This window comes from Branchiostoma floridae, chromosome 11 (assembly GCF_000003815.2).
Source record: "Branchiostoma floridae strain S238N-H82 chromosome 11, Bfl_VNyyK, whole genome shotgun sequence".
Taxonomy (NCBI): Eukaryota; Metazoa; Chordata; class Leptocardii; order Amphioxiformes; family Branchiostomatidae; genus Branchiostoma; species Branchiostoma floridae.
In genome coordinates this window covers 4,730,950-4,756,237 of record NC_049989.1, presented here as the reverse complement: position 1 = coordinate 4,756,237, position 25,288 = coordinate 4,730,950, and the positions used below count along the sequence as shown (strand labels likewise).

At 40.8% G+C, this 25,288-nt stretch overlaps 3 protein-coding genes across 6 annotated transcripts in view; 2 read left to right on the top strand and 1 right to left on the bottom strand.

The window, feature by feature from the left end:
* LOC118425455 (ras-like GTP-binding protein Rho1) overlaps window positions 1-13,593 on the top strand; it is a 20,530-nt gene extending 6,937 nt beyond the window's left edge. The window contains exons 3-5 of the mRNA XM_035834276.1: window positions 7,117-7,226; window positions 11,056-11,190; window positions 12,490-13,593. Coding sequence (XP_035690169.1) covers window positions 7,117-7,226; window positions 11,056-11,190; window positions 12,490-12,645 — 401 coding nt within the window. The 3' untranslated portion in view covers window positions 12,646-13,593. The remainder of the gene's footprint in view (window positions 1-7,116; window positions 7,227-11,055; window positions 11,191-12,489) is intronic.
* Window positions 13,594-13,955: 362 nt separating this feature from the next.
* LOC118425453 (ion channel TACAN-like) lies at window positions 13,956-21,592 on the bottom strand. Of its 4 annotated transcripts, none has more exons than XM_035834271.1 (11): window positions 21,356-21,592; window positions 19,099-19,217; window positions 18,800-18,910; window positions 18,127-18,186; window positions 17,386-17,490; window positions 16,973-17,062; window positions 16,540-16,667; window positions 15,832-15,924; window positions 15,551-15,615; window positions 15,041-15,109; window positions 13,956-14,627 (listed from the first exon to the last, which is right to left on the bottom strand). In XM_035834271.1, exons 1-11 carry the CDS (start codon window positions 21,446-21,448, stop codon window positions 14,445-14,447), a joined length of 1,116 nt encoding a protein of 371 aa, XP_035690164.1. In that variant the 5' UTR covers window positions 21,449-21,592; the 3' UTR covers window positions 13,956-14,444. The 4 variants fall into 4 exon arrangements, with proteins under 4 accessions (XP_035690164.1, XP_035690166.1, XP_035690165.1 ...); XM_035834273.1 differs by having other exon boundaries at window positions 17,485-17,490; XM_035834272.1 differs by having other exon boundaries at window positions 17,395-17,490; window positions 21,356-21,535.
* A 204-nt stretch (window positions 21,593-21,796) lies between these two features.
* Window positions 21,797-25,216, top strand: LOC118425454 (MORN repeat-containing protein 3-like). The gene is made up of 5 exons (XM_035834275.1): window positions 21,797-22,248; window positions 22,869-23,023; window positions 23,396-23,555; window positions 23,877-24,061; window positions 24,532-25,216. The coding sequence occupies exons 1-5, from the start codon at window positions 22,104-22,106 to the stop codon at window positions 24,598-24,600; spliced, it is 714 nt and encodes a 237-aa protein (XP_035690168.1). The 5' UTR covers window positions 21,797-22,103; the 3' UTR covers window positions 24,601-25,216.
* The last annotated feature ends 72 nt before the right edge of the window (window positions 25,217-25,288 follow it).

The window sequence follows — 25,288 nt, the reverse complement described above, 5'->3', positions numbered from 1 at the left end:
ACCGACGGCAATGTACTACTATCTGGTGCAAACAATGTAGAATATCGGAACAGAATATCAGAGGGAAGTATATTACTCTCTAACCATTATAGACAGTTTTCCTCTTTTTGGTATCTGAGTAGTTTTAGTCAAGGGAGGTTGGCGAAAAAAAAGTTTTTTGTTTGTTTTCGCTTTCAACCTTCCTCCCGCTGCCTACAGTTGAAAGAACTTTGAGTGATGCAGACTAAGAATGGTTTTGATATAAACTAGTCAATCCCTGCAGAGAACAACCCTGCCTTTTAAGACTTAAAGGTCCGAAAGGGCCACTGTTAAACAATGATCTTCTCAGAAAAGAATTTAGCGTCACGTCTAAACACAACACTTTTCTAAGCGGCATCGGAAACCGGGTATCACCGGTCCAGGTCAGGCCCGAAGTCCTGCTTTCATCGCCGTTCTACGGGGGTGACTGGAGCGTCTGTAAGAGTCGGGCCGGCACAAAGGGAGGACTTCCCGGGTAATTAACGTGTGCACCGTCCCGAGTGGGGGCTAAGGCTGTTTTGTCGCCTGTCGGGATGCATTTGCAAACGTTTCACATGCATTCAAAGAATCCGTGTACACCTTCGCTCATACTGTTTTGGGAAACTAAAACTGTATAACGTTAATGAGGGTTACACGTCCAGGTAATAAGATACACAATACAAAACTTACTCAAGCAAGTAGATAGACTGCTTGAGTAACTTGTGTAGAAACTGTAACGATATAGAGAAGTCCTGTATTGAGGTAATCTTCAAGCCTTTCTGTGTGGTTTAAAACCTTGCGTGCCCCAATGAAAAATATACAGCACCTTGTAAAGTAATCTCACACCTGGCAGCTTATAGGTCGTCTTTGACCATCAGCACAGGTGGCACATTGTCAAGGTGGCCGCCAATCAACCGCAACAAACTCTTCATGCCGCCACTAGGGCCATAGGGTTTACGTCATTGTTACCGTAAACGATGTCTGTCGCCTGTCATCATGCACGTGCTGACAAACCAAAACGTCCATTTATCATGTTCATCCTTCCGTCAATGACAGAACCTCTCCTCCCTCTGAAAAATGGGAGTTTGGGACCAAACAATATCTTTGTGCTGATGCAATAATTAAAAGTGCACGATGCAGTACATACGGTCTTGGTTCAAACTGTGCCGCGATTTCAAAAATGGTACTTGCACGCCTGTGACATTTTACGAAATGCTGGCTCGTTTTGGTCACGTTCAACATAACGAACTGTCAGTTAACTCCAGACTCCCAGAGTAACAAGTTTCAAGCTGTGTACGGTCTATTTTGTGCCCCCGAAAAAGCAACAATCCATTATCTTCCTTCCAACCTCAAGGGAAAGTTGCTTAGACGATGGCTTATGGAGCATAGAAAGGCGATAAGTCTAGCACAAGGCTACTGATTGACACGCCCAAGACGTGAGACCTGTCGTCTTAACCGGATGAAGAACTTGGCAGAACACCAGGGGTATCTAGGACGGCATGTAGACAGGTGCTGACCTCTTGTCATGGTGTTAGATCCTCCACAGATCACGTCTCTTAGGGGAAGACTGAATATTTGAGCTTCAATTGTAGAGTTTTTGTATAAATGTGGTTATGATAAAAATCCCTGTGCAATTACGTTTGCTACGGTTCATAGCATCAATTCTCGCTGATCAATTGTTCAAAGTTGCACCTGCCGTTGACTGAGAATGCGCGATGAGTACCTGTATATGCTATCAAAGAGGACGTCATCTTTCAAGTTTGATCAAATGCAGAGCAGGAGATCATAACGGCTTTCATGTCGAATCCTTCTCTTCCCGTTGAGGGAAGACTTCTGATCTAAAGTGGGCCTTTTCAAGGTTCGCACATTCTACAGGCCATTCCCACACTGCATTTGTTACCTCTCACATGCCTTTGTTATTGTAAGACTTCGCCGATATCGGATGCATGGGAACATTTCCATTGGCAGTAAAGCTCTAGCGGAGACATCAGAGGTGAATTTTTCACACCGGGTGTGAGGAGATCACGACTGAAAGAAAAGAAACAAACCAGCAGTTGTTGGGAACAAGGGCCAGCTTTGTGTGTGAGCAGTATTTATGTCTGTGTCAGTGAAAATTTTAAGTATCAGGTGAAGACTTCAAAGCCACCGTTACGGTACTCACAGTAGCTTGTATTGAGTCTCACCGCAGAGCGTGACCGTAGAGAAAGGGGATAGTCTATGGATGACGTACCGATTGTGGGGGTATTAGATGGTTTCCGGTGACGCTACGTCCATGGGTAGTCTCCAAGCAGAGGTCGGTGGAGAAAATTGTAACCTTCGAATATGACCCATTACTTTACCGTCATTAGTGGGGCCGGCGGAAAGACAACGGGTCATATGACTACGAGAAGAAGGTCACAATTTTCCCTACCAACCTCTGCTTGGAGAGCTGTCCATACGTGGCTTACAGATAAAACACCACTGCTCACGCCCATCCTTTTTACTGATAAACAGATCGATATATTGATGAGTCCAACACTACGTGGAGTGCTGTTCCATATTCCCATTCAGCTTGTCCTATTTCCTTGACGAACGGAGACAGAAGTAGGAATTAAATCATCTATAATTCACCGTTGAATGGTCGATAAAAATGTCCATAAACGATTGGCCAATTGGCGTCGGATTGCCGATTTTCTAACGATTTCCTTGGCATATCTAGGTCAAGCATGTTAAGCAATGGGTGTCTCAATCATAAATGATAAATATGGATTTGGTAAGGACCTACTGAACGAACTTTGGGAGGATGATCGATGTAGATGATAAATAGCATGTCGTTTAGGTTTGATAAGCTTTTACTTGCACAAGACGGAACATAACCTTTATTTTACATATCATAGTTGTAACGCTAGCATGGTTACGGCATCTCCTTTTCTTATTCAGGGCCAGTTTTGCCATTGCGTTTAGAAAACCGCCCCCCTTTCTTCCACAAGCCGGGTGGTATAAAGGTGAAGAATTCCTGGGAGGTTCTTTAAGTCACGTCCCAGACGGTGCTGAAGGTTGTCACTCCTCCAGACACACTCCCTCCTTCCGCAAGACGTCTTGATTTCAATGACGTCAAGTCGTTTCGTCTGTAAACATAGCCGATTATTTGCCTAACGTTTTCAGCTGTAAACCTAGCCAACTATTTGATTAACGTCTACACGAGTCTACAGGTTCATGAGCATGTATCAATGCAGTGTGGATACCGAATAAGGGCATTTGTAGCCAGCATGTTGAAAAGGATTTAGCACTAAGTGTGACGATTTCGTAACGAGTAGCCAAGGAGGTTCTACTCAACCACCTTGAGGAAACAGACATTGGCGCGTAACCAAGATCCACCACTAATCCTAGATGTCAGGCTCTCACAGATCACAACTGTCAACTGAACACGTGTCCATATTTTACCCTCTACTCCCTCTAGATATAACACTGTGAGATGTATTAATTAACCTGTACATTCCCTTGGATAATGTACTTGTAGAACTTCGAGAGGTTTTGATATTTAAAAGTATGACTTGAGCACTGACAGCTTTTTGTAAAAAAAATATATCGTCTCAATCTTAACTTCGTCATGTGATATTTGAAATAGCAGAAGACTGGAATGCCGCGTCCTGAGTATAGTTTGGCACATAGCTCGGAGTAGTGTGTCCTCTAACAGGTGTCAGGATGGCTCTCGTATTTTCTCGCGTGACAGAGTATCAAGGCGTGACGACAGACGATATTACCGCCAATATCCCCCCGGTAATCTGAGGAATTCTCACATCTGGTTTGAGGCGTCTCCGGGTTTAGTTACTTCAAGGATCTTCAAGTTGAGCTCCTTGGCTCTCTTACAGATGACACGCACAGAACGTCTTGACAGTCTTTTCATCACTCTAAAAGTTATTACATGCGTGCGAGAAAGATTTAACAATACTGAGATAACTTTGCCCCCATCCCTGCGATGTCCACGTCCATGTATGGTTGGTTGACCAAATCTAACCCCCGCTATCTTTGAGGTGGATTCACGAATGTGCAGATGGCAGACGATATACCCATATCAGCACACTATCTATAGGAAAAAATGCTACAGTATATTGACTGCATTCCAACCTAGTATTTCATTGCAAGAACATTTCATCGTCGGATGTCATTGTCCTCAGGACACCCAAACAATTGAAAGTAAAATGATGACAGAAACCCATAGAACGTTTTTATGACTTCGGTGACCTATTCAAATTATAGCAATAATAGGAAGTATTTCAATGATAATGATAGATTTAGGGGACTATTTACGTCAGTATTAAGTCTGAATACCTGTCGTAAAATGTCACCTGGGGATGTTTACATCCTGACGTCACAAGAAGGCCGTATCCAGGCCATACCTGTGTTGTCTGTATAGAACAAAGGGAGTCAAAACAGCCCCGAGGAAGGAAGGCTCGGTGAAGAGGAAAGTTCAGAAAGGTGAAATATCACAACTGTCAGCGGCTTCTCTCCAACAAACAATAGCCGCATAAATCAGTTGGAAAGAGATCCTTGGATCGTGGTGACGCATGGATACTAGCCACGCGGGGGACATGGAGCTGTACTCTCTGGCATTGCCGTCCAATAAAGCACACGAAGGTGCCACTTTTGAATCCAATTACCCGTCAATGTGGTTGCCCGGGGATTCAAATTATGATTGTCATGACGCCACAAGAGCTCAACAAACAAACAAACAAGCAGGCAGGTAAACAAACAAAACAAACATCAACAGGACAATTTGGAGAAAACGTCTGATTAGTGAGCCACGACATGTCGTAGTAAGCTAAAGAAAACAATATGACAATTTCCTTTATTTATGATTCTTCAAACAAGACTTCAGCATTGGTTGATGTCAAATATTATTGTCACGTTTTTGCTGACATTAAAGAGGATTGCTTGCATATTGCATTCGCCATCTTGCATATTGACAGACAAGCCGGCAGGAATGCCCGAACTCACGGTCGGCCTCGCTCGAGAGCCCGTCAATCGGCACCATCACAACAGGGCAAACTTTAGAGTGTTCTCGAGCCTAAACTTAGGCATGGGGGCAAGGCACATTACAGGGCCGAGATATAACACTCGCGTCAGGACCTGTCAACGTGCCCGCAGAGTGGGGGACCGGATAGTTTGGTCTATCCACAGTCAGAGATGGTGGTCTCATAACTCAGGCTTGCTTGAAATTAAGTTTGAAAAGTCGCCAAACGCAACAAAGCAGGTCACCACAATCCGCGAAATACTTGCAATCCTCGAAATTTGAAAGATTTGTTTCGGTACCGTTCGAACTTTAAAGATTACTGTGTCAGATTTCAACATAGTTGTACAGTGACTGTATAGTTGATAATTTGTGTCCAAGGTATGAGATAAAAATTTTATCGCAAGGTTTGTTGCGTCCTTTCCATTGCTCAAGTGGACGTGAACTTGGTGCTCCACAGCCGTGACGTCATAATCAGACGACAGGGGAGTACTTAGTTTCCGGCAAATCTCGAAAGTTCAATAACGTCAGAGGATGTGGCCTGTGGCCGGGTTTGTTACTTGCGTAGAGTAAACAAACTCCACCGGAGACAGATAGGAACGTCCCAATAAACAAATAGCATCCTTCCTTTTTATCCCTCGTGCCGTTTTAGATGTCTATTCATGATACAGTCAGAAACTTCCGATACAACTTTATGTCGTTGTTTAGCAAAAGAAGCTCATATAACTCCTGGATCCTTACATCAATATTTATGTACATAAGACACAGAAAAAAAATCTTGTTGCTGTGCACAAATGCCAACACATACACCGACATTCTTAGACTTTTTGCAACCCATCTGAGTTCAACATTTCAGACATTGTAACAGGACGTACGACATGCTCGATGTAAAATACGCCCAGTATAGTGTTTTACTTCAAAAATTTGTTTTCCCGTCGTATGAATGCCTCGTGTGGTGCATATTCTACATATAATGTATTCTTCAAATTTCTGAAAGTAGGTCATCGGCAGCCATTTATCCTGACATGTTGTGGCAGGCTGTTATCATCCATTGTAGGCGGTGCCGTGTTACAGTGGGGAGGGGGGCACATAGGCCTTTAATCGGTGTGGCATTGATGGAATGTTTTCGTTTACAGACGATTCAAGCTGTCCATTGTTCACTTCACTTCTTCAAATCGATTTTCTTGCAAGGGCTTTAACTACTAACTAGACCATACGAGCTCATCTATATATACCCCATTAACCTAGCTGTATTCGCCTGGATTAGTGGATATTGTGATCTCCGTGTGGAAAAGCATAACACCCCCTTCACGCACAAAAAATCCTAAGAAAAAATACTCTGTTGCAATGTAATTGAACAAAGTAACGGTACTTTTTTTATACCATTCTGATCTCCCCTCTCACGGTGATCCTTGTTGGTACGTCCCAATGTTTCTGCTCCATGATTTTTCCCGCGCCTTTCTCCGTAATCCCAAGACTAGACAGACTATCCACAACCTTACACAAGGTTCCAGTTGCACTGTTACATACAGTAGACCTTTCTTCAAGCTCACCATACAAGGCACTAGCTATAGTAAACGGTGAAAGAGCTGGCCCAATTATCTGCTAGCCGATATTGGGAGGCGAAAATGTGATCGGTGATGTTTTCTGACTCTCTCGTTTTCGTCCATTTTCAATTTCTTCCCACACTTCACTCTAAAAGAACACTCTTCACAGTTCACACTTATTGTCTGCTTTCTACTGTGCCATTAGATTGTTATATCACATTGCTTTATGTATTGGGCCAGATGTAATTATGAATTTCTATTGTAGATATTTGTTCTTGTTAACACCCCCTTTAGAGGCTGCGACCACTAAGCGACGAGATATTTGAAAAATCGCATGATGAATCTATTGATAAAGAAGTAATTTTTGTATCTTGTATATGTTTATCTTTTAAATCATATACTTCTACATCTTGCATCATATTCAGATCCGGTATATCAAGGGTCACACAAATCAAATACGCTGTACGCTCAATGATCGTCGTCTAGTGGAGGGGCATAATCTAGACCCTCTATAGTAATATATTTACAGTTTGTATATGTAATGTGTGACGTAAAGTGACGAGTTACTGTTTTATTTTCAAGGTCAAGAAGACTACGACCGACTGAGACCGCTGTCCTACAACGATGCTGACGTCATCATCATCTGTTTCGACGTGTCGTCACAGGCGAGCTTCGAGAACGTGGAAGTTCGGGTGAGTGGGATGGTTCGATATAGACTGAAAGAGGAAATCTCCAAGCAGATTTTACGGTAGAATAAGATAGTATCAAAATCTGGCAGATGAGTGAAGCCGACCTAGGAGTGTGTATGCGACCCCCTTTGGTCAGCTATACTCCTTGGCCAGCTTTGACACCGTAGCACTGTAGGATCTGCTTGGAGATTAGAAAGAGGGGGGTAGGATGGAAGAGGAACAGGTAAGGAAAGTGATGGGGGGAAAGATCAGAAAATTATCAACTGAATTCAAACTCAACTCAAATATCAGGCCACAAACTAAAAGAGAGCAGATCCACGTACACTTAATCATTAAGTTAATGTGTATCTTGCTGCTCTGTTTTTGTACTGCAATGATTTAATAGACAATGCATCCACCTACTTCTCGTCACATTTGTGACGTCAGATGCACCGTCGTAATGACAGGGTGTACATGTGATGGGTCTGTCACTAATTGGTCATCAAAAGGTCAGCGCAACCCAGAAAAGGCGAATAACCCTGTAAAGACTGTGAACTGATCATTAGTGACAGAAACTGGCCCGCGGCCCTGTAGTCTATCACAAGGAGTGATGATGTGACCATTCCGGTTTCACCCCTAGTCTTCCTTACCTTACTTGATATAATCTTGGGAACAATCTGTGTGCTATCCATCCGATTTGGACTTTTGCTTATAGACTTCGCGATATTGCTCCTTTAGTTGATGATATCAGAAATTACATATCCAGATTAATATCTATAATTTAACGTGGATTTGCCGTTGCGACCCTCTCGTGAAAAATAAGAGTTCCGCAGTAAGTAAACAATGAATAAATGTTACCAATATCATTGTTACGTCAATATTGGAGGTTCTCTCTCCAGAAAATCACATGTAACTCAATCCTGTAGAAGGAATGCTCAATCATAATAGTGATGCTCTCTTGCCGAACAAATTCCGAGGCAAAGTTTGGCCTAAACAAAAACAAATTTTCTGGCAGGTATTTGGGTCAAAGTAATTTTTTCTGCTCGTTTGGAATACACCATATGGGCCGGTGTTGTTCGGAATAGGAGGCGTTAAAAGTGTTAGTTTTACTCTCGACTTCCAATCTTCATAAGTCCGGAGGTCTACAAATGCACCTGTTCTCCATTAGGGATGGGTGGAATAATAACGCTCAAAGTTGACGTTAGGGTTCACAGCTCGAGTAGCGTGGGGGCATTTCTTCTTCTGCAAACATTACGCGTCAGGCTTTTCGTTTATTCAGTTTTCACAACACAGAATGATTATCACCTATATGCCTCCTAGTCGTAAAAGAAGAGGGAGTCCTGATACACACATGTCTTGTGTTCAAATCGGAATCTTGAGTTGTGGCAATAACTGATAACTCGTAGCTAATGCCACTGGCGGAATTTTGAATCCGTCGTGTGCCAACTAATACTGTACCATTAATCCAGATTAATGGTGCAGTATTAGTTGGCACACGATGGATTCAAAATCATCGCAAAAATGTTAAACAAAAACATCTGAAGTATTTCAAATGTCACCTGTAAAATGAGACAATTACCTGTATTCAAAACATCTTGTCCTCGGATTTAGCTTGGATTTTGTTCAAATTTCATCACGTTTTTTGGTAGAACGCCCTAACAGCGTACGGTGTCAGGTGAAATATGTTAGAATCGGTTAAGTGTCATTCTCTGCTAACATCCATTGCCTCAGCACAATACTGATTTATACTCTAGCACGTGCAAAACTCAATAGATCTCAACAGACAGGCAGACAGAAAGGTGGTCCCACAGAACGTGCCGTCAGCAAGGTTGGCAGGATTGTTGTGCTGAAGTAGGAATTCAGACCATGTGTGGGCCGGGCTCCAACCTCACTGCTTATCTGTAGAGGTGGACGCGACTAATTGGAAAAGGGAGGAGTCCGATTCAGTCGAGTAGTTGACTTTGACCTTGCGGCCCTTCATCAGAAAGAAAACGGCGCACATTTCAATACAAACCTTCTGTTGGGGTGGCGAAGTTTAGGACGGAAGGAAATATCCACAAATCTGCGCCGAATCTAGATTTTGGGAATTACATTTGATCATTCCGTTATAACATGATAATATAGTAGAGTGGGTCAAATTTTATTTACATTAAATTGAGTCCCTGTAAGTCGATTTGCACTGACAATGAAGATTGAAGAGTAAAGTTCGACTGTAGGAACCATGGCAGAAACCATACGGAGAGAAGAATTTCTTGGGTAAACTCTCCACGAGGAACTAAAACAAACGACGCGCAGATAGCAAAACATTAAGATAGACGGCAATATCATTATGTTCTTATGGTCAATATAAGCAACTATATGACTTTTTAAGAAAATTTCTCCAGAAAGTTATTGATGCAGAGTGGAGTTCTTTTGATTCTCCCAAACGTTGATTCGAGCTTGACAGCGCACACTACCTCACCTGCTCCGGGATATTGAACTAATCTTTAAAGGCCAAAACAACTATATCCTCTGGAATTTGAAGGTCACTCCACAAGGGCAAAATGGCTGCAAATTTTACACCACATGTGGGCTCATTTCCGGGTACCGTTTGGATAGAATCTCTGTTATGCTGATACTGTCTATAAATCTAGTTCAATGTCACATTTACGACTCAAAAAGTAGGAGAACTTTGCAGAATTTGTAGTTCGTCTGAAATGTTCTCACGCTATGTGAAAGACAATGAGGGTCAAAAGGACTGAAGACTGACATTTCTCCATTTATATAATGTATCCCTGAGGCACTTTGGTGAATTTCGGAGGCTAAGTATGTTGCGTTGACAGAGAAGAACAGTGCATCTCAGACATTCTTGTCAAAGAAGTCTCGTTTCAAGGTTATACTTATTAGAAAGTAGAAACATTGTTTTTCTCAGTAAAATGAGGGACAAATTGAAGGCGTGGTCCTATATTTGGCATGTACGGAATGCCGCTTACTAATAATTACAAAACTGTAAAATCGGTAAAGACTCTTATTTTCTACCAGGGCTATTTGTCCGTCCTTCTCCCATAGTGAAAAGACTGTCCAAGCCTGGAATCTAGCAGCGCTAAATTGTGTCCAGACCCCGTACAAACGGCCCCATAACCTGCAATTATGAAGGCGGTATTTCGTCTTCCCCCCAGGGCCGCATACAGGAGAAAGTGATCATTTCCAAAAGGACAAGTCTGAACGTGTGTTCCGATGCTGCTAACAGTTACAAATCGTGACAACCATTGTGTTTTCCATGAGAAATTTTGCAGGTAAACATTCGGCGACCAAATCGTTGTTGCTATGGGTTACAACTGGAATCTTGTAACAGCTGGTCTCCCGCTTTTATCAATGGCAGCACAAAATTGCTTCAAACTGTTTGTCCCAAACAATAGCTGACGAACAGCCTTTTCTGTATCCTGACTGTCTCCAGATCGTTTTCGACTTCAACATCTGCTAGGCCTTTCTTTGTGCTACTGCAGCAGCTGGCCTGTGAATATAAAATGTTTTTGTCGGTTCATGAACTGTCCCATATCCCCATCCGATCACGTTGTTACTTAGATTCCAGTAACGGGGTGAATCAAACTTCAGCTACAAAAACATGTCTTCATAACGTATGCCGATTACGTGTGATCAAACTTCAAATACAGTTTAAAGATACAATTACAGTTTTTATAACGTATATGACGATTACGAACAATCACGGTGATGACAATGATGGTGATGTTTATTTTCATGATGATCATAATGATAATAACATTGGAAAGAGATACCGAAAATAAAACATAACCTTCTTGGCAAATATACAAATATTTCCAAAGTCTAACACATGTCATTTGTGTCCCCCCAGTGGGCCCCTGAGATCCGACACTTCTGTAAAGGCCTCCCCATCTTCCTCATCGCCTGTAAATCCGACCTACGGAACGACAGAAACACGTTACAACAGCTGGCGTACAGAGGGCAGGAGCCGGTGTCGTACGAACAGGTAAGACGGAGGCCTGTGTGGTAGCATAAAAGTGGTATCTCACTGCACTGGGGCACGGGTGCAGCACTGCGGGGTTAGAAAGATCACTCAACGAATTTCAGAGATAAACAACGAATTTTCTTACGTCTTGTGTATTTTGTTGTCTTCTATAAAGTCATACACTTACGCATTACCCAATGTCCAAATTATAAAAATCGCGAAAATAACACAACAGGGCCGCAGTGAACGAACCCCGCTGCAGTGCCGCACCGGTGTCCCAAGCGCAGTGAGATAGCACCATAACGACTTGTTTTTGTTACTCATATGGGTGTTTTTGACACATCAACGCTTGACGAACTCTACTGTTATACTGGCGTAACCTTTAACCTCTGATGTTACCACAACTGCATAGTCAGGAGTCATGACGCCTCTGGTCGTCTGTCGTTCATGACGTGTCATCAGATTTTCTATTTTTGTAACCTTGCCCATTGTAATCGGTCGTCTATCTTAATGCCCTTTGTTGCAAGTTAACGCATTCCTTTACGTTGACTATCAACCTAAACAGCCAACTGTTACCGCCCAAACATATTTTCGGCTTTGTTAGCCATGCACAATGTCAGTTCGCAGCGCGAGTGTGACTTTACTATGAGTGTCGGTGACTTGTGAGACGAGTTTTACCGCTCAGTGATGTGACAGTGACGAGGCATCGCTCGTCTCACAAACGCGCTATCTGATCAGATTAACAAGAAGAACCGTTAATGAATACGTTAGAATTGGGCATGGAATTAGGCGTTTTATACATTCGTCTGTACTTCGAGAACAAGCTTATTAAGACACGTGCGGATAAAATGGAAGGGAAGCATTTCATCGTAAAAATGGCTCGTTCAATTTTCAAGAGTCGTCGTAAAGTCGTTTTAACGGGAGTTTAAAGATTGTTTACCAGGTGCTGAAACGCCTTCCACGAAAGAGTGATTTCAAATGCCATCTCCTTCCTTTGCTTGGGGTAGTCCCAGCTTGAAGTATAATGTAAATGCAGAAATGTTGGCAGTGGTTATATGTTCGTGGTTTTCCCAGTGACCACTTCACCGCGAACTCAAAACCACCGCAAACATTTTTCCATTATACATGTAGTATGAGACTGCATGCAGTCTTTGCCGGTACCGCGAACTTAAAACCACCGCGAACACTCAATTTTCCCGCTAACGCGAAAGTACTAGTAAATCCCCGCGAACTTATAAGCATATTATAGTGTGTTAGAATTGCTATCATGTACGAGGTTTAGATATTTCTAACGCCGCTGTTTTTTTTTGTGTTTTACAGGGAATGGCCTTGGCGAAGAGGATCAGGGCACGTGGTTACATGGAATGCTCCGCGAGATATGGCGAGAACTTAGATCACGTGTTCCTGACGGCAGCGAAGACAGCAGCAAATGTACAGACCAGAAGACACAGAAAAATCAACTGTACCTTACTTTAATGTGTCGACTTAATGTATATGTTTTTAAGGTTGTCATGTTGTCTCAGATAGAACTTATGTGAAAATAGTTAGCTATGATAAGATGTAAAAAAAGTTGATGATGGCAAAAATGAGTGAATGTGAGTCATAAGAAAAAAAATGGTGATTTTGCATATAGAACAGTTGGTTGTATTTCCCTGTTCATACCTACAAGTAGTGAAAATATGTTCACGAAATGTAACTGGGTTCACTTGAAGTTTCATAGCGATCATATTTTGGTGAAAAAATTCATCGGAAAACATAACTTCAGTACTGTTTACTATTTATCATGTTATTTGACATGTTTGTAAAGAAATCCCATAGAATCATGATGTCTTACATGGCATTTTAAGATTTTGTACCTACAAGTATCATGTACTATCCCCCAAACATCACACTTGTTCCGAATTTGTTTCCAGTATTGCAACTATAAATGCATTTTATTTCAATGTTGACTGGCCACTGTGTATGTGAACTGTGCAGGCCACAGGGATGTTTTCTCCTGTTTCACAGGGCCATGTAACATTGGTTGCAGCGTTCTTGTTAATAATGTTCGCATTTTTTTTGCACGCTTGCAATAGTTACGTCCTTATACCATTATCATTGCAAGAGATTGTAAAACTATGGTACATTTGCTTCCATTTTTGGTGCATTTATAATTTCAAAAACTGCATTTTTCTCAACCTAACCTCTTGGTGCCACCATATAGGTCTTGGGTCAAAGTCCATATATAAATGTATAAAGATAGACAACAAGAAACATTGCAAATACATCAACTTGCTCTTTACTTCCTTTAACATCTTGATGTCATTTGATGATACACCTGGTACATAAGATTAAATATATTATATCATGGCTTTTTAGTTATTGTGGCTGCATTCTCTTTGTTAGCATATTTATTATCATAAACAACTTGAACCATAAATTATTTTCTACATATTAAATTCAGCATAAAATATTGCTGTGTTGAATTGTCGTTTTTGTGGGCCTCCTTGTCCAATAGGAATGTCATTATTATATTTGTCTACATAATCTTAATACAGTCTAGGTAAGTATGTATGCTTGTATGTAAGTATGTAGTTTTGATAGGCAACTGGCAACAAGAATCTTTACGGCTTATATGTGAAGATAGAAGTTGCAACAACTTGTACACTTGCAAAATGTTGTGCACTATGAATGTGCAGTCAGACAATTTTGCAACAATTTGTGCTTGCAACAAGTTGGGCTTGACTCACACAAGAAAATTTCAATCATTCAATTCATGTTTAATATGAACCATTATATGTATACTATTTTTTTGTGTTGCACACACTGTGCCTTGCATAGCTCTAAAACAATTTGGTACAGTATTTACTAGCTTAAAACAAACATTGGCAAAACATATGTCATATGACTACAAATGTAAGCAGTGATCCTTCTTCGATTGGTTGCTGTGTAGAATTCATATCAAGAAAAGTCCTTAAGCAATGAAAAAACAAACAAATTCTGATTGGTTGCTCCATTCTCTGTACTGTCTGTGATTGGCTGATCTAGTCTCTGTGCTGAGCCCTGTAGTAGTACTGGTAGTAGTAGTAGTTGTTGGCTGATCTCGTCTCTGTGCTGGTGAGTCCAGTGATTGGTTGATTTTGTTCGTGCTGAGCCCTGTGATTGGTTGCTGTAGTCTTGGTGCTGGTGGAAGCCTGTGATTGGTTGCTGCAGTCTGTGCTGACCCTGTGTTTGGCTGCTCCAGCCCGTGCTCGTGGAGCTGTGGTTGGCTACTGATGAAGCCGTGGTTGGCTGCTCTAGTCCCTATGATGATGGAGTCCTGAACTGTCGGGTTTCTTGCACTTTTCCAGCTGATACAGGCTCTGGCGCCTGAGGCGCTGCTCGTGGGACTTGTCTCCGAGCTTGTTCGCAACGGTGCCCCAGGTGCTGATAGAATTTCCCAGGAACAAGACAAAAAATGTCGCACTCATCATGAGAACCTAACAAACAAGAGGGGATAGAAATGTAAGCTTTTAGTAAGATGTATATGTGCATTCTTGCCTAACTATGGAGTACTCAAAACCAGGCAGCAGGAAAGAACAATTCTCCCTAACTCATTGGTGCCAACAATAGTTGTACGACTATGAGATCTGTGAACTCCTTTGTCTATATTGCCTAACTGCTGAAAATGTTAGTCTCTAAACCACAAATCACAATAGTGTCCAAGTCTTCCTAAGCAGAAAAAGTATGTCTGCAAACACACCAGAAAAATACAGGTTGACTTTAGACCATTGGTGCAACTTAATTAATTCCAATTTTGATACAGGAGTATAGATAAAGTTAGTCATCCTCGAGAGCCATCTAGTGGCTAACTCAAACATTGCAGGTTTGATCATTTCTAACCACGACCTACCTGCCATTCCTCACATTCCGGCAACAGAGAGAGCTGGTACAGTGTGTAGGCATTGTACAGCTGGAAGAACTGAAAACAAAACAAGAATCAGGACTTAGTGAAGGCTCTTGTCAATTATACCTCATTAACTCGACCTTGTTTAGGGAGTACCTTGCGCAGTATTTCCACTGTGTGTCGCTAGACGGTGCACACATACAAAGTAAAAACACGCAAAGCACTATGGCTCTTGTCAATTATATAGTCTTTTCAATGGTTTCCACTCACTCAAGTCTATAGCACAGACACAACGCAATGTCACTGTCTTCTTGGTATTGTTACACATTTTTGCCTGTGCACTATCCTGTAGTGACCACTGGCTCAATCTTTTCAGTGGCTAATCTGTGGTTAGCCAGCAAAAGGATTGAGCAAGGGGTACTTACGGAGGACGGTACCCAGGCTAAGACATTTTTGTACTGTTGAGCATTATTGGATGGGGTCAGAGGTGAAGTGGTGAAAGTTAGCCATACTCACATGTCCTAGGTACACAAAAGGAAGCAGGAACTTCAGTCCCCTCCACATCCAGGTCTGGAAACCCTCTAAGTAAGATGAAATAAGATAGAACATGGTTAGCTGATGTAGCATCCACTAACTTCCATACCAGAATAGTAACTTTAGCCTATGATCAAGTGCCAGTGCATACATCTTAGGCACATTTCAACTTGATATAGATCAGCAAACTGTATGAAGGCTTGTTCATAAGCACTTTACTTTGTGTACGAATATAAAGTTGTAACATTACAGTTTGTACCTACCCACTGTGATGTCCATGTTGTGCCTCTCTCCTAGTGCCCTCAGCCTGTACAAACACCCACTCTGGTAGTAGTACTGTAAGATCTGAACAAAACCTGCACGGAAGGAAGAGACAGTTACTTACAAATCTTTTACCAATAGCAATCAAGCTGACTGTCAAATAGTTCAGAAACTGTAAGGCAAGGTAACAGTTACTCCAACAACTGGTTAGACTTTGGAAATTTTCCAAAATCTATCCTGATGCTTGCATAATTGCTAGCTTGCATATCCTATTACCTGAATGTCTATCTTTCATAGGGTTGGACAAGTCAACTAGTCCGATTATCTAAGGCAAGTGAAAGTTCTGATTGGGCAAGCACATGTCCTACCCCACTTGCCTGATTGGCAAGTAAGATTTTCTAGGGGTGAGATTTTGACATACTAGTACAGTGCTTGTTATTTCAGCAGTCATGGCATCAAGCATGGTCAACACAGAGAAATTGTGCCAATAATCAAAGAATTCTATTGCTGGAAGTGAAAATACATAGAAAAATGTCATTTAGATTGCAGCAAGTAATATGTACTAGCCCGAGTGTATTTTACAATACAATACAAACAATGCTTTCATCAATGTACATGTATCTGAGAAATTGATTAAGCAAGGTAGCCTATAAACTACAACAGGAACATCATATGGTAGCAAAAGGCAGAAAGTATTGATAAATACATACTTAAGTAGATAGAAAAGTCCATGTACTGGTCTCTGAAGAGGTGATAGGTGGTGCTGTCTGGCCAGGTCAGGCCCACACCAGTCAGGTAGGTGGAGATGTAGTGATGGGCCACCCACCAGCCTTTGATTCTACACAGGAATATGAAATCAAAACATATCTATGTTGTTCCTGACTATCATTATAACAATGAACATATAACAACAAACAACTTCGTCATCATCATCATCAGTCGACGAGCTTACGGGGTGACATACCCTTTCGAACAGCTGAATACGACTCGAAATGGTTGTAAAACTAAAACATCACTTTTTCCTTTCAAATGTAATCTGCATTTCCACACCAAGTGATGGATTGATTCTTTTCCCAAAGGTCACTTTTTCAGTACATGTACTACGTGTTCTTAAGTCCAAGACAAAGGAAGACATGTACTGACCTGGAACCATTGACAATAAGTATGCTCTCCCTCAGGGTCAGGGTACAGTAGTACCACACCAGCAGGAAGTGGAAAATGGCATCACCAACTCTGAGGACAGAAAATAGTACAGAAGTCATTACACAGTTAATGTAGGTAGACAACTCAAATTGTTGTTGTTTTCCTCTATATTACTGGAACAGTTTCTGTGTACGACTATCCAGAGTACGACTATCCAGAAAAAAGTCTATGGGAGACTTGTATATTCCATTATTAGTAGCTACATGTTTGTTTTAATATACTTCTGCAGAGTTACACTTCTATTGATTACAACAGGTAGAAACGGTGATATTGCTGGTTCCTAAAATTTGAGCCCCAGCTTAATCTTAATAGCTGTAAATATTACAACATAAGAAAACAAGTCTTCTCCATACTTCTCATACCTGGACTCTAGAACGAATCTCAGGGTTAAGGACAAAAACAGCATGATGATTGTCATCACGAACTTGAACTTCTCATACTCCTCCTTGTACCTGTGCCTGAAATACAGACAAACTGATATCAGAAGACCAACAAATATTCAGTATCTTTCCATGTGAGATGACATGAAACTTTGTTAAAGTGATATGAACTAATAAATCTGAGTAAACATTTAGAGTGTATGTGAGGAATATGGATAAGTCCCTTTACATCTGAGCAATTACAAAAAAATGTATACTGTTGACTTTTCCAATGGTGATTAGAGAGGGATCCATATCAACAAGAAGTGGTCTAAACGCCATATTCTTGTTCAGGTTAGTCCACCTAAACAGTTTCCCTCTAACAAAGTTGACAAAACCTCAACTGGACAGGTATGTTTCCTAAACGTTTGCACTAACCTGTACTTGAAAAAAGTTCTCTATTCCCAACCAAGGAGTAACATTTTGGTGACCATCTCTCACCTTCTTCAGAACAATAATGACTGGTTTACTTTACTCTGCAACTTGGTGTCACTGCTAACAATTTAGTCCAAAATGTTGAGTACTGTCACAAACATAGATATGACTACCCGGGGTACCATCCTCTTTCTACCGGGGCTCCTTGTACTCGCTGTCCTAAAAAAAATATTTTGCAAGGAGCCCCGGTAGAAATAGGTTGGTACCCAGGCTAAGATATGATAACATCTGTGTACTTACTTGGCAGACTTGCTGAACATGGTGACATTGATGCGTCCCAGGGTTGTGTTCAGGAAGATGCTGTATTTGGTGAGGGATTTTGGCAAGAGTAAGTACAGTATACAAAACATGATCAATACAATACAGTACTACAGCAATATTGTCTAACTATTTACTCTCCAAGCAGACCTTCATGACCTTTTCCTTTCATAATTTTTTTTTGGACCGGCCTTCCCACCTTTCTTTGGTGTTTTTCTTTAATTATGAAAGGAAAAGGTCACGATTTTTCCCACCAACCTCTGCTTGGAGAGTATTACTATTCTCATATGTTTTCATATGTATAAGATGGTCATTTTCTCCGATACATTATGAATCTGTAGTTAAGATAAGTCCTTCCCACACCAGATGGCGCAGAGGGTGCATCTCCCATTTGTTTCAAAGACATTGGCCCATAGTTTTACAATCAGTACAGCATTGCCTGGGACTAGATAAACTATGATATTCACCAAATGCTGAGTGCTAAGCATAGAAAACAGAATGTACCATTTTCAAAGTCATTGGTATGCCTAGGTCAAGGATCAAACTCGCAGCCTACAACAAGGCAAACACTCTACCCACTTTGCCATTGCACTGGTACAGTACACATCTGGGCAAGGACGTTGACCTGGGGTAGATGATAACAAAGGTTTCTCACCCGTTGTCTTTTGGTAGGAAAGCCTCGATCTCTCGGAACACCTCGCTCCTTTCCTTCATCTTTTCTGTAATGTCTGACATTCTACTCCTGTATTCTGCTGGAACATCGCACCTATAGTGTGTCAAGTAAAACATGATGTCAAGAAAACAAACAACCTCCTACTGGCTACAAGTATCTAAGATTAAAGAAACACAATAAAACTTTAATTAAAAGAGCTTTACAGAAATACATAGTTATCATCACTTAATCCATTCAAATGTTCTAAAACTGTGCACAAATTTGACAAAGAAATGTCTTACCCCTGCAGTTTTTCTGACAATTGCAAGAGGTCCTTCCTTTGTTTTTTGATGGATGTTCCCAGCTTGTTCTGCAGGTTCTTCAGTTCTTCCACCTTCTGTTTGTAAGCTTTGTGTTCCTCCTGTTAAAGACAGAGATAAATCAGTTCATACCCTAACAACCATTTCTGACAGAAACCTGCTTCAACCAATGCTTAATCAAAATGATTTGACATCAATGCTGTTCTGTGTTTAAAATAAAAGACTGTGTAAATATGGGTAGCTCCTAACAGAGGGTCAATTAGCATTGCCCTGCTGCTTGGAGAGGAGAAACAACAAAGCACTTCACTACTAAATGTGGGACAGGTTTATCAGGTCGGAGCAAATATAGTCATTCATTTAGATCAACAAAACCTGGTCCATTTCTGCTATAGGTTTTATAGTGCAATGTTCAGAAACAGGTGCACATTCATAGAGATATTGCAATGTTGGATTATACATAAAGGGTTTTGTATGCCAATGATCACATTGGCTAAGTGTGGAGACCATAGAGAGTTCTGTATTAGGAAATTAAGGTCACTCTGAATCTGAATACAAAGTTCAGCACAAACTTGCCTGTTTAGATTTCCAGATTACAATAGGGGTCAACAAATGCCAATGTTACTATAGTACAAAGAACAAAAGATTTGCTATCAAAGGGAACCTGTTGAGATTATATTTCCTGCCTTAGATATAGAAAAGTAGACAATCACACTGCTGGGAGGTAATGATAATAGGAGGATAGACAAAAATCTATTTCATGAGTGTACCACCTTACATGTAGGTTCAGTACTTTTCTGCTTGAAACAACTACAGACTAGTCTGTGTGACACAAACTCTGCTGTCCGGGGCTGTTACTGGCTCTAGGAGGCCGGCGGATGTTGTGCGGGCTGCTAGAAGCGACATTAAATCAGGCTAACTACTCTTCTGGGTGAACAACAAAGTAGCTGGCTTACAATGTATGTACCAGCTTAAACATAATCCTGTCCCATTCCAGGCCATCAAGCAGGTAATCTCCAAGAGAAGATGGGGCCGTTATCTTGTCATGTTATCATACTGTATGATATATCACCCACTGGCACAATCAGGATGATCAAATACAACACCCAGTACACAGGTGTGACGAGATAGCAGACCTCATTACTGTGTAATCAGGCTGGATACCATACTGGGTAGGTTCACCAACCTTGAGATGAGCAACCAGCTTTGCAGGTAAACCTAGCTGTAGTGGCAACCAGGCTAATTTTAAATGGCCTTTTGGCCTCCCAACCATGTTGATCATATTAAAGACTTTGTCATTTTTTTTTAATACTGAAGGCTATACATTGTTATCTGAAGGAGGAAAAGATATGCATGACGCATGCAAAAATCTGTTATACTATTTCCCCCTTGCTAACCAATTTAATTGTAATTTGGTGAGCAATACATATTTTGACTGTAGCTTGTAAAACAAGGTTACATTGAGATGATAGTTTGGGGGTCACATTGAGGTATACTTATACATCTGCTTGGAAATAATCCAAAATACTGCACTCCAAACAGTATGACAGGACATCAGTCCATCACTAGCCTGGAGTCCAGCCTTGTTGTGCTTTTAGTCGGTCCCCAAAGGTACCCTTGTTGGTGGAAGCGTACCTTCGAGGAGCGACTATATGCACACCAAGGCTGGACTCCAGGCTAGTGCATCACCAGTTATTTCAATTAAGCCCCACCCCCACACTTTTATTGCAGCAAACCTTTGTAGAGTTACAATAACTGGATGGATTCTTGCATGAAGTGATGAACACTTCCTTCAGCTCGTTTTCTCTGGGTAGAACACTACAGGATGTTGTATCATCAGATGATATGTTTAATCACAACACATACACTCACAGCTCAGATTATACAGGACTCAGAGTGATGCAACTCAGGGTCAAGCAAAGGGCACACATTAACGACACAGGTGGTGATAACGAAAGAAGAAAGAAAGATTAAACGTTGTAGATTCCTCTTCCATACAGAGGATATGAAGATGAGCAAATTGATTTTTTAAGAAGTTTATATCTCTAGCTCTGTATTACGGATGAATGTTTCGATGATTGATAATTCAGTTTAGCATATAATTCATGTTTGCGAATCTGTCCTGAAGATCCCCTCAACTAAACTCAGATTCAGTTCGGTAATCTTCTGTACTTATGGTTATGAAGGGCCGAAGTTCTGGTTCTATGGCAAAGTCGAAGTACGTCGTCACCCACAGACTTACCTCCAGTTGTTTGTACTCCTCGGTCATGGAGTCCCATTCTTCCATATGGCTGGAGAAGCTGTGGTCGGTGTCTAGACTGTCCAGGACGTCCATGGCTATGGGAAAAGTGGTTAAATGTGGCAGAAAATAGAAATGTTGAAGACTTCAGAGCATACTCAAGACAACTGGTCACGACGAAGCGCGAGCAAAGCTGATGATCTGGGACCTTTCGCATTTGGTACACAGCTGTCTCACGATTCCACAATCTGTGCCTAAAACCATGATACATTTTTTTATCGCTGTTTGATAAAATGTATTCATACATACTGCCTAATTATGTTTGTTTTAAATTTTATGGTATTTTATGATATTGTATCGAAAGATTCTCACAGTGATGTTGAGAATTATTTCTTATTTCAGGCAGCATATACAGAAGACAGCAAAGTCCCTGGGGTTCACATATAGGTCAGAGGTCATACGTGACGAGGGGTGTTGCCATGGCCGCCCAAACTTTGTTTAGCTTCCTGATCATTCACAAAGGGAGACATTTTCTTGGATTTTGACAGATCAGAAGCATTTATTCGACACAGTTTGAGTTTGAAGATTTTTTAGAGATTGCTTAAAGTCATTACGATTGTGAGGAAGAATTAGAATAGCGTTTGCCTGTTTACTTCTGTTTACTTCTGTTTACTTCGAGATTGCGAACTGCTCTGCAACGTCCACGTCCAGAATTTTCAGGAGTTGAACTGTACTTTCTTGGACAACGAAGATGCCACATTTGAAGCACCCGAGAGCAACAGAGCCATTGTGGAAATCTTGGGACTTCAAGGCGCAGAAAGCAGGCGTCAGGCACACCGTGTACTCTGTAAACGGCGACCAATATACAGGAGAATGGCTGGACAACAAGAAGCATGGTAAGATGGTAACGGAATACTTAGTACGTTAGTTACGTTAACGCTACTTTTCATGTTTCTCTAACCTGTTATACCAATGACGTACTTGGTTAAACAAAGAAAGCCGACATTGCTGCATCTTCAGTTTGATCAAGATATGTTGGTGGTTTAAATCTATCCCCAGCGGTCTGTGCTAACCACAAGACTTATGACTACCAGACCAATCATTCATTGTTGTGGTTAGGAGATGTTGATCACACCATTGATTAATAAAAAAAGCGTGCATGTTTCAGTACGTTTCGCACATCTGGAACATCGTTTCTTTGTCATGGTTGATTAGTTTGGATTTTGCATTCATCCTTTTATAGCCTGGTTGTGAAAGATTGGGAATTTTCAGTAACATATTGTAACATGGTATTGAATCCCAAGTTGCAAATGGTATTCCATAGTGGCAATACCTTGGATTTGATATGTCCTAACAAAGCAAAATAAAAACAACAAAAAAACATGATGTTACATTAGTTACATTTCTAACCACACATCAACACATCATTAATGTAATAGAAGCATTACTCAACCATTTTACATCATATTATTATTACATTGTTGTGCTGACCATGACATCTATAACATTACAACAGGTAAAGGAACCCAGACGTGGAAGAGGAATGGCGCTATCTATGATGGTGACTGGAAGTTTGGCAAGCGGAACGGCTTCGGCACCTACAGCACCCCCCTGCCAGGTGGGGGGTACAAGAAAATCTACTCAGGGGGGTGGAAAAATGACAAAAAGCATGTAAGTACAATGCTGTTGAAGAAAGATAGAAGACTATTCAGTGTTTTTAGAAGTAATTTGGAAAAGTTGATGAAGATACATGACTTCATGTCAACCTCTTTTAGGTTGGGACCATTTTTCAAGGTCTGAGACCATATAGAGATACCTTGGCCTCCCAAATATTGCCATATTGGGTACATGCACTGTTGTACCCTACAGCCTTGCATACCATGTATTCAGGTCTATATAGTTGGCTGTAGGAATAGGAATTCTCAGAATGATTGCTTTCCCGATTGTTTACATGGTAATTGAAAATCAAATTTATTGAACAAGTTCAAAGGAACCAAATTTATTGTTCTAATTTTTCCATTATGACTGTCAATTATTTCGCAGGGTTATGGCACAAACTTCTACTCAGAGGATGATTACTACGAGGGAGAATGGTATGCAGACAAGCGCAGTGGATGGGGACGCATGTACTACGCAGACGGCAGTATATACGAGGGGGAATGGTATGACGACAAACAGAATGGAGAGGGCATGCTCAGACTAGGTGAGTCAGAATGCTTTTAGCATATCTAGTAATACATATAGATAAATGAATGAATAGTGCGTCTTACTCTTAGCACCAATTGGGAGAAAAAGAGTGCACCCATCTGAAAGACACAGGAGTGACATGTATTATGGTTACATGTATCTAAAAAGGCACACAATCATTTTAGTCTTTTTTGATGTTGCAACACTGTGTTACACATGTGCTTTTTTGTGGTGTAAAAGACAGTCATTTGCGTGTGTGTTCCATGGTGTGATGTAGTCAGGGTAGTTGCAAAGTATAATGTGCACAGTTTAAAGCTGATATCTTTCTTTGTTCCAGCCAATGAGAACAGGTATGAAGGCCACTGGAAGGATGGGAAGAAGCATGGGGAGGGGAAGTTTTTCTACCTGGATAAGGGGCAGATGTACCAGGGTGTGTGGGTGGAGGATGTGCCCAAGTGTGGAACCATGGTGGACTTCGGCAGGGAGGGGGCACCTGCACCTACTGTCTACCCTATACCTAAGGTGAAGGCTCACGAGAAAGCATGTTACACAATATAGAAGTGACTCAAGCAACTGGATAGATTTTGTAAACGGTCAGATGTTTCATGTAGTATTTACTACCTTTGTCAGGGACTGAGAACTTTTGTTAGTACCTTTATGAGTACCTTTCTCCGTCACTGACAAAAGATAGCAGATACCACCTGGAATGTGTGAGTCTGACCATTAACAAATCTATGAAATTGCTTTAGTAACTTAAGATGTCTAAACTTTATCAATGAGTCTGTTATATTGTTTATAAGGTAGGTAACTATACACCATAATAAATTTACTTTTCGGCTTGGAGTTGGACACAATTTCATAATTTAGAAATTTTTTTGTACTGCGATATTGCCTCGACATCATGCCTTAGATACTTTTCTTTGCTTACTGTTGTTATCCTCTAGCACATCTACCTTTTGAGTTGATCAACACTATTCCCTTTTTATCCTCAGATAACGCTTGCTGACTCAGGAGAAGTCTTAGAAGATGCCAAGGCAACATTTCTTCAAGAAAAGGAATGACAACTTTGACCTGAAGAGAATTTATATGTTACTGTACCTCCAAGTTTTTTAACCTCTGAATTTTACACATGCTGAATTGTATAAATCATCCAGTAAAGGTCTTGAATGTTGTTGGATTTTAAATGATAGCATTTTTACAAACTTTTTATCCTAAATATTCAAACTGAAATTTTAGCCTCTAAGACTACAAATACAGATACAAGATTTGATAAATTATGTGCCAAATTTCCATTGGCAAACTGGGAGTCAATAGAAGTTAGAAGTGTCTACGTACAATGCTTTTTATGTAAATATGTGTAACATACTTGTCTTTGCTGGAATGCTTTTTAGTCTTGTACAGAATTTGTAAGAACAATTGAAGAAACGTTATCTTATACAACTATTGAAAATCATGTCATTTACATTCCATGAAGGTTTATTGCAAACAGTGCATCTATTCCTCAAAGCAATATGAAGTTGAAATTTCTACCAATGCTTATATATACTGTTGAATCAAGGTAAAAAGATTATGATGGAATGATGAAAGAGAATATGTATTTGAGGGACTTATCAAATATGACCGTGTGTGTGACTTGCCATTAAAAAGGCATGAAAGGGTAACATTTTGTACTGTTCATATGTTTGTGTCTGATCTCAAATTATTTCCTTTATCCACAATTTTCATATATGACCTAAATTCACACATTCA

Bases quoted from the DNA above. Each gene is read 5' to 3' on its own strand.
- LOC118425453 (XM_035834271.1), bottom strand. From the start codon at position 21,448: ATGGACGTCCTGGACAGTCTAGACACCGACCACAGCTTCTCCAGCCAT. The intron at 18,187-18,799 runs GTGAGAAACCTT...CACCAAATACAG, and splicing joins TTCCTACCAAAAGACAACGG to CATCTTCCTGAACACAACCC. The intron at 17,063-17,385 runs GTATGGAGAAGA...TTCTGTCCTCAG, and splicing joins CTAGAGTCCAGGTATGAGAA to AGTTGGTGATGCCATTTTCC.
- LOC118425454 (XM_035834275.1), top strand. From the start codon at position 22,104: ATGCCACATTTGAAGCACCCGAGAGCAACAGAGCCATTGTGGAAATCT. The intron at 22,249-22,868 runs GTAAGATGGTAA...ACATTACAACAG, and splicing joins GCTGGACAACAAGAAGCATG to GTAAAGGAACCCAGACGTGG. The intron at 23,024-23,395 runs GTAAGTACAATG...ATTATTTCGCAG, and splicing joins GGAAAAATGACAAAAAGCAT to GGTTATGGCACAAACTTCTA.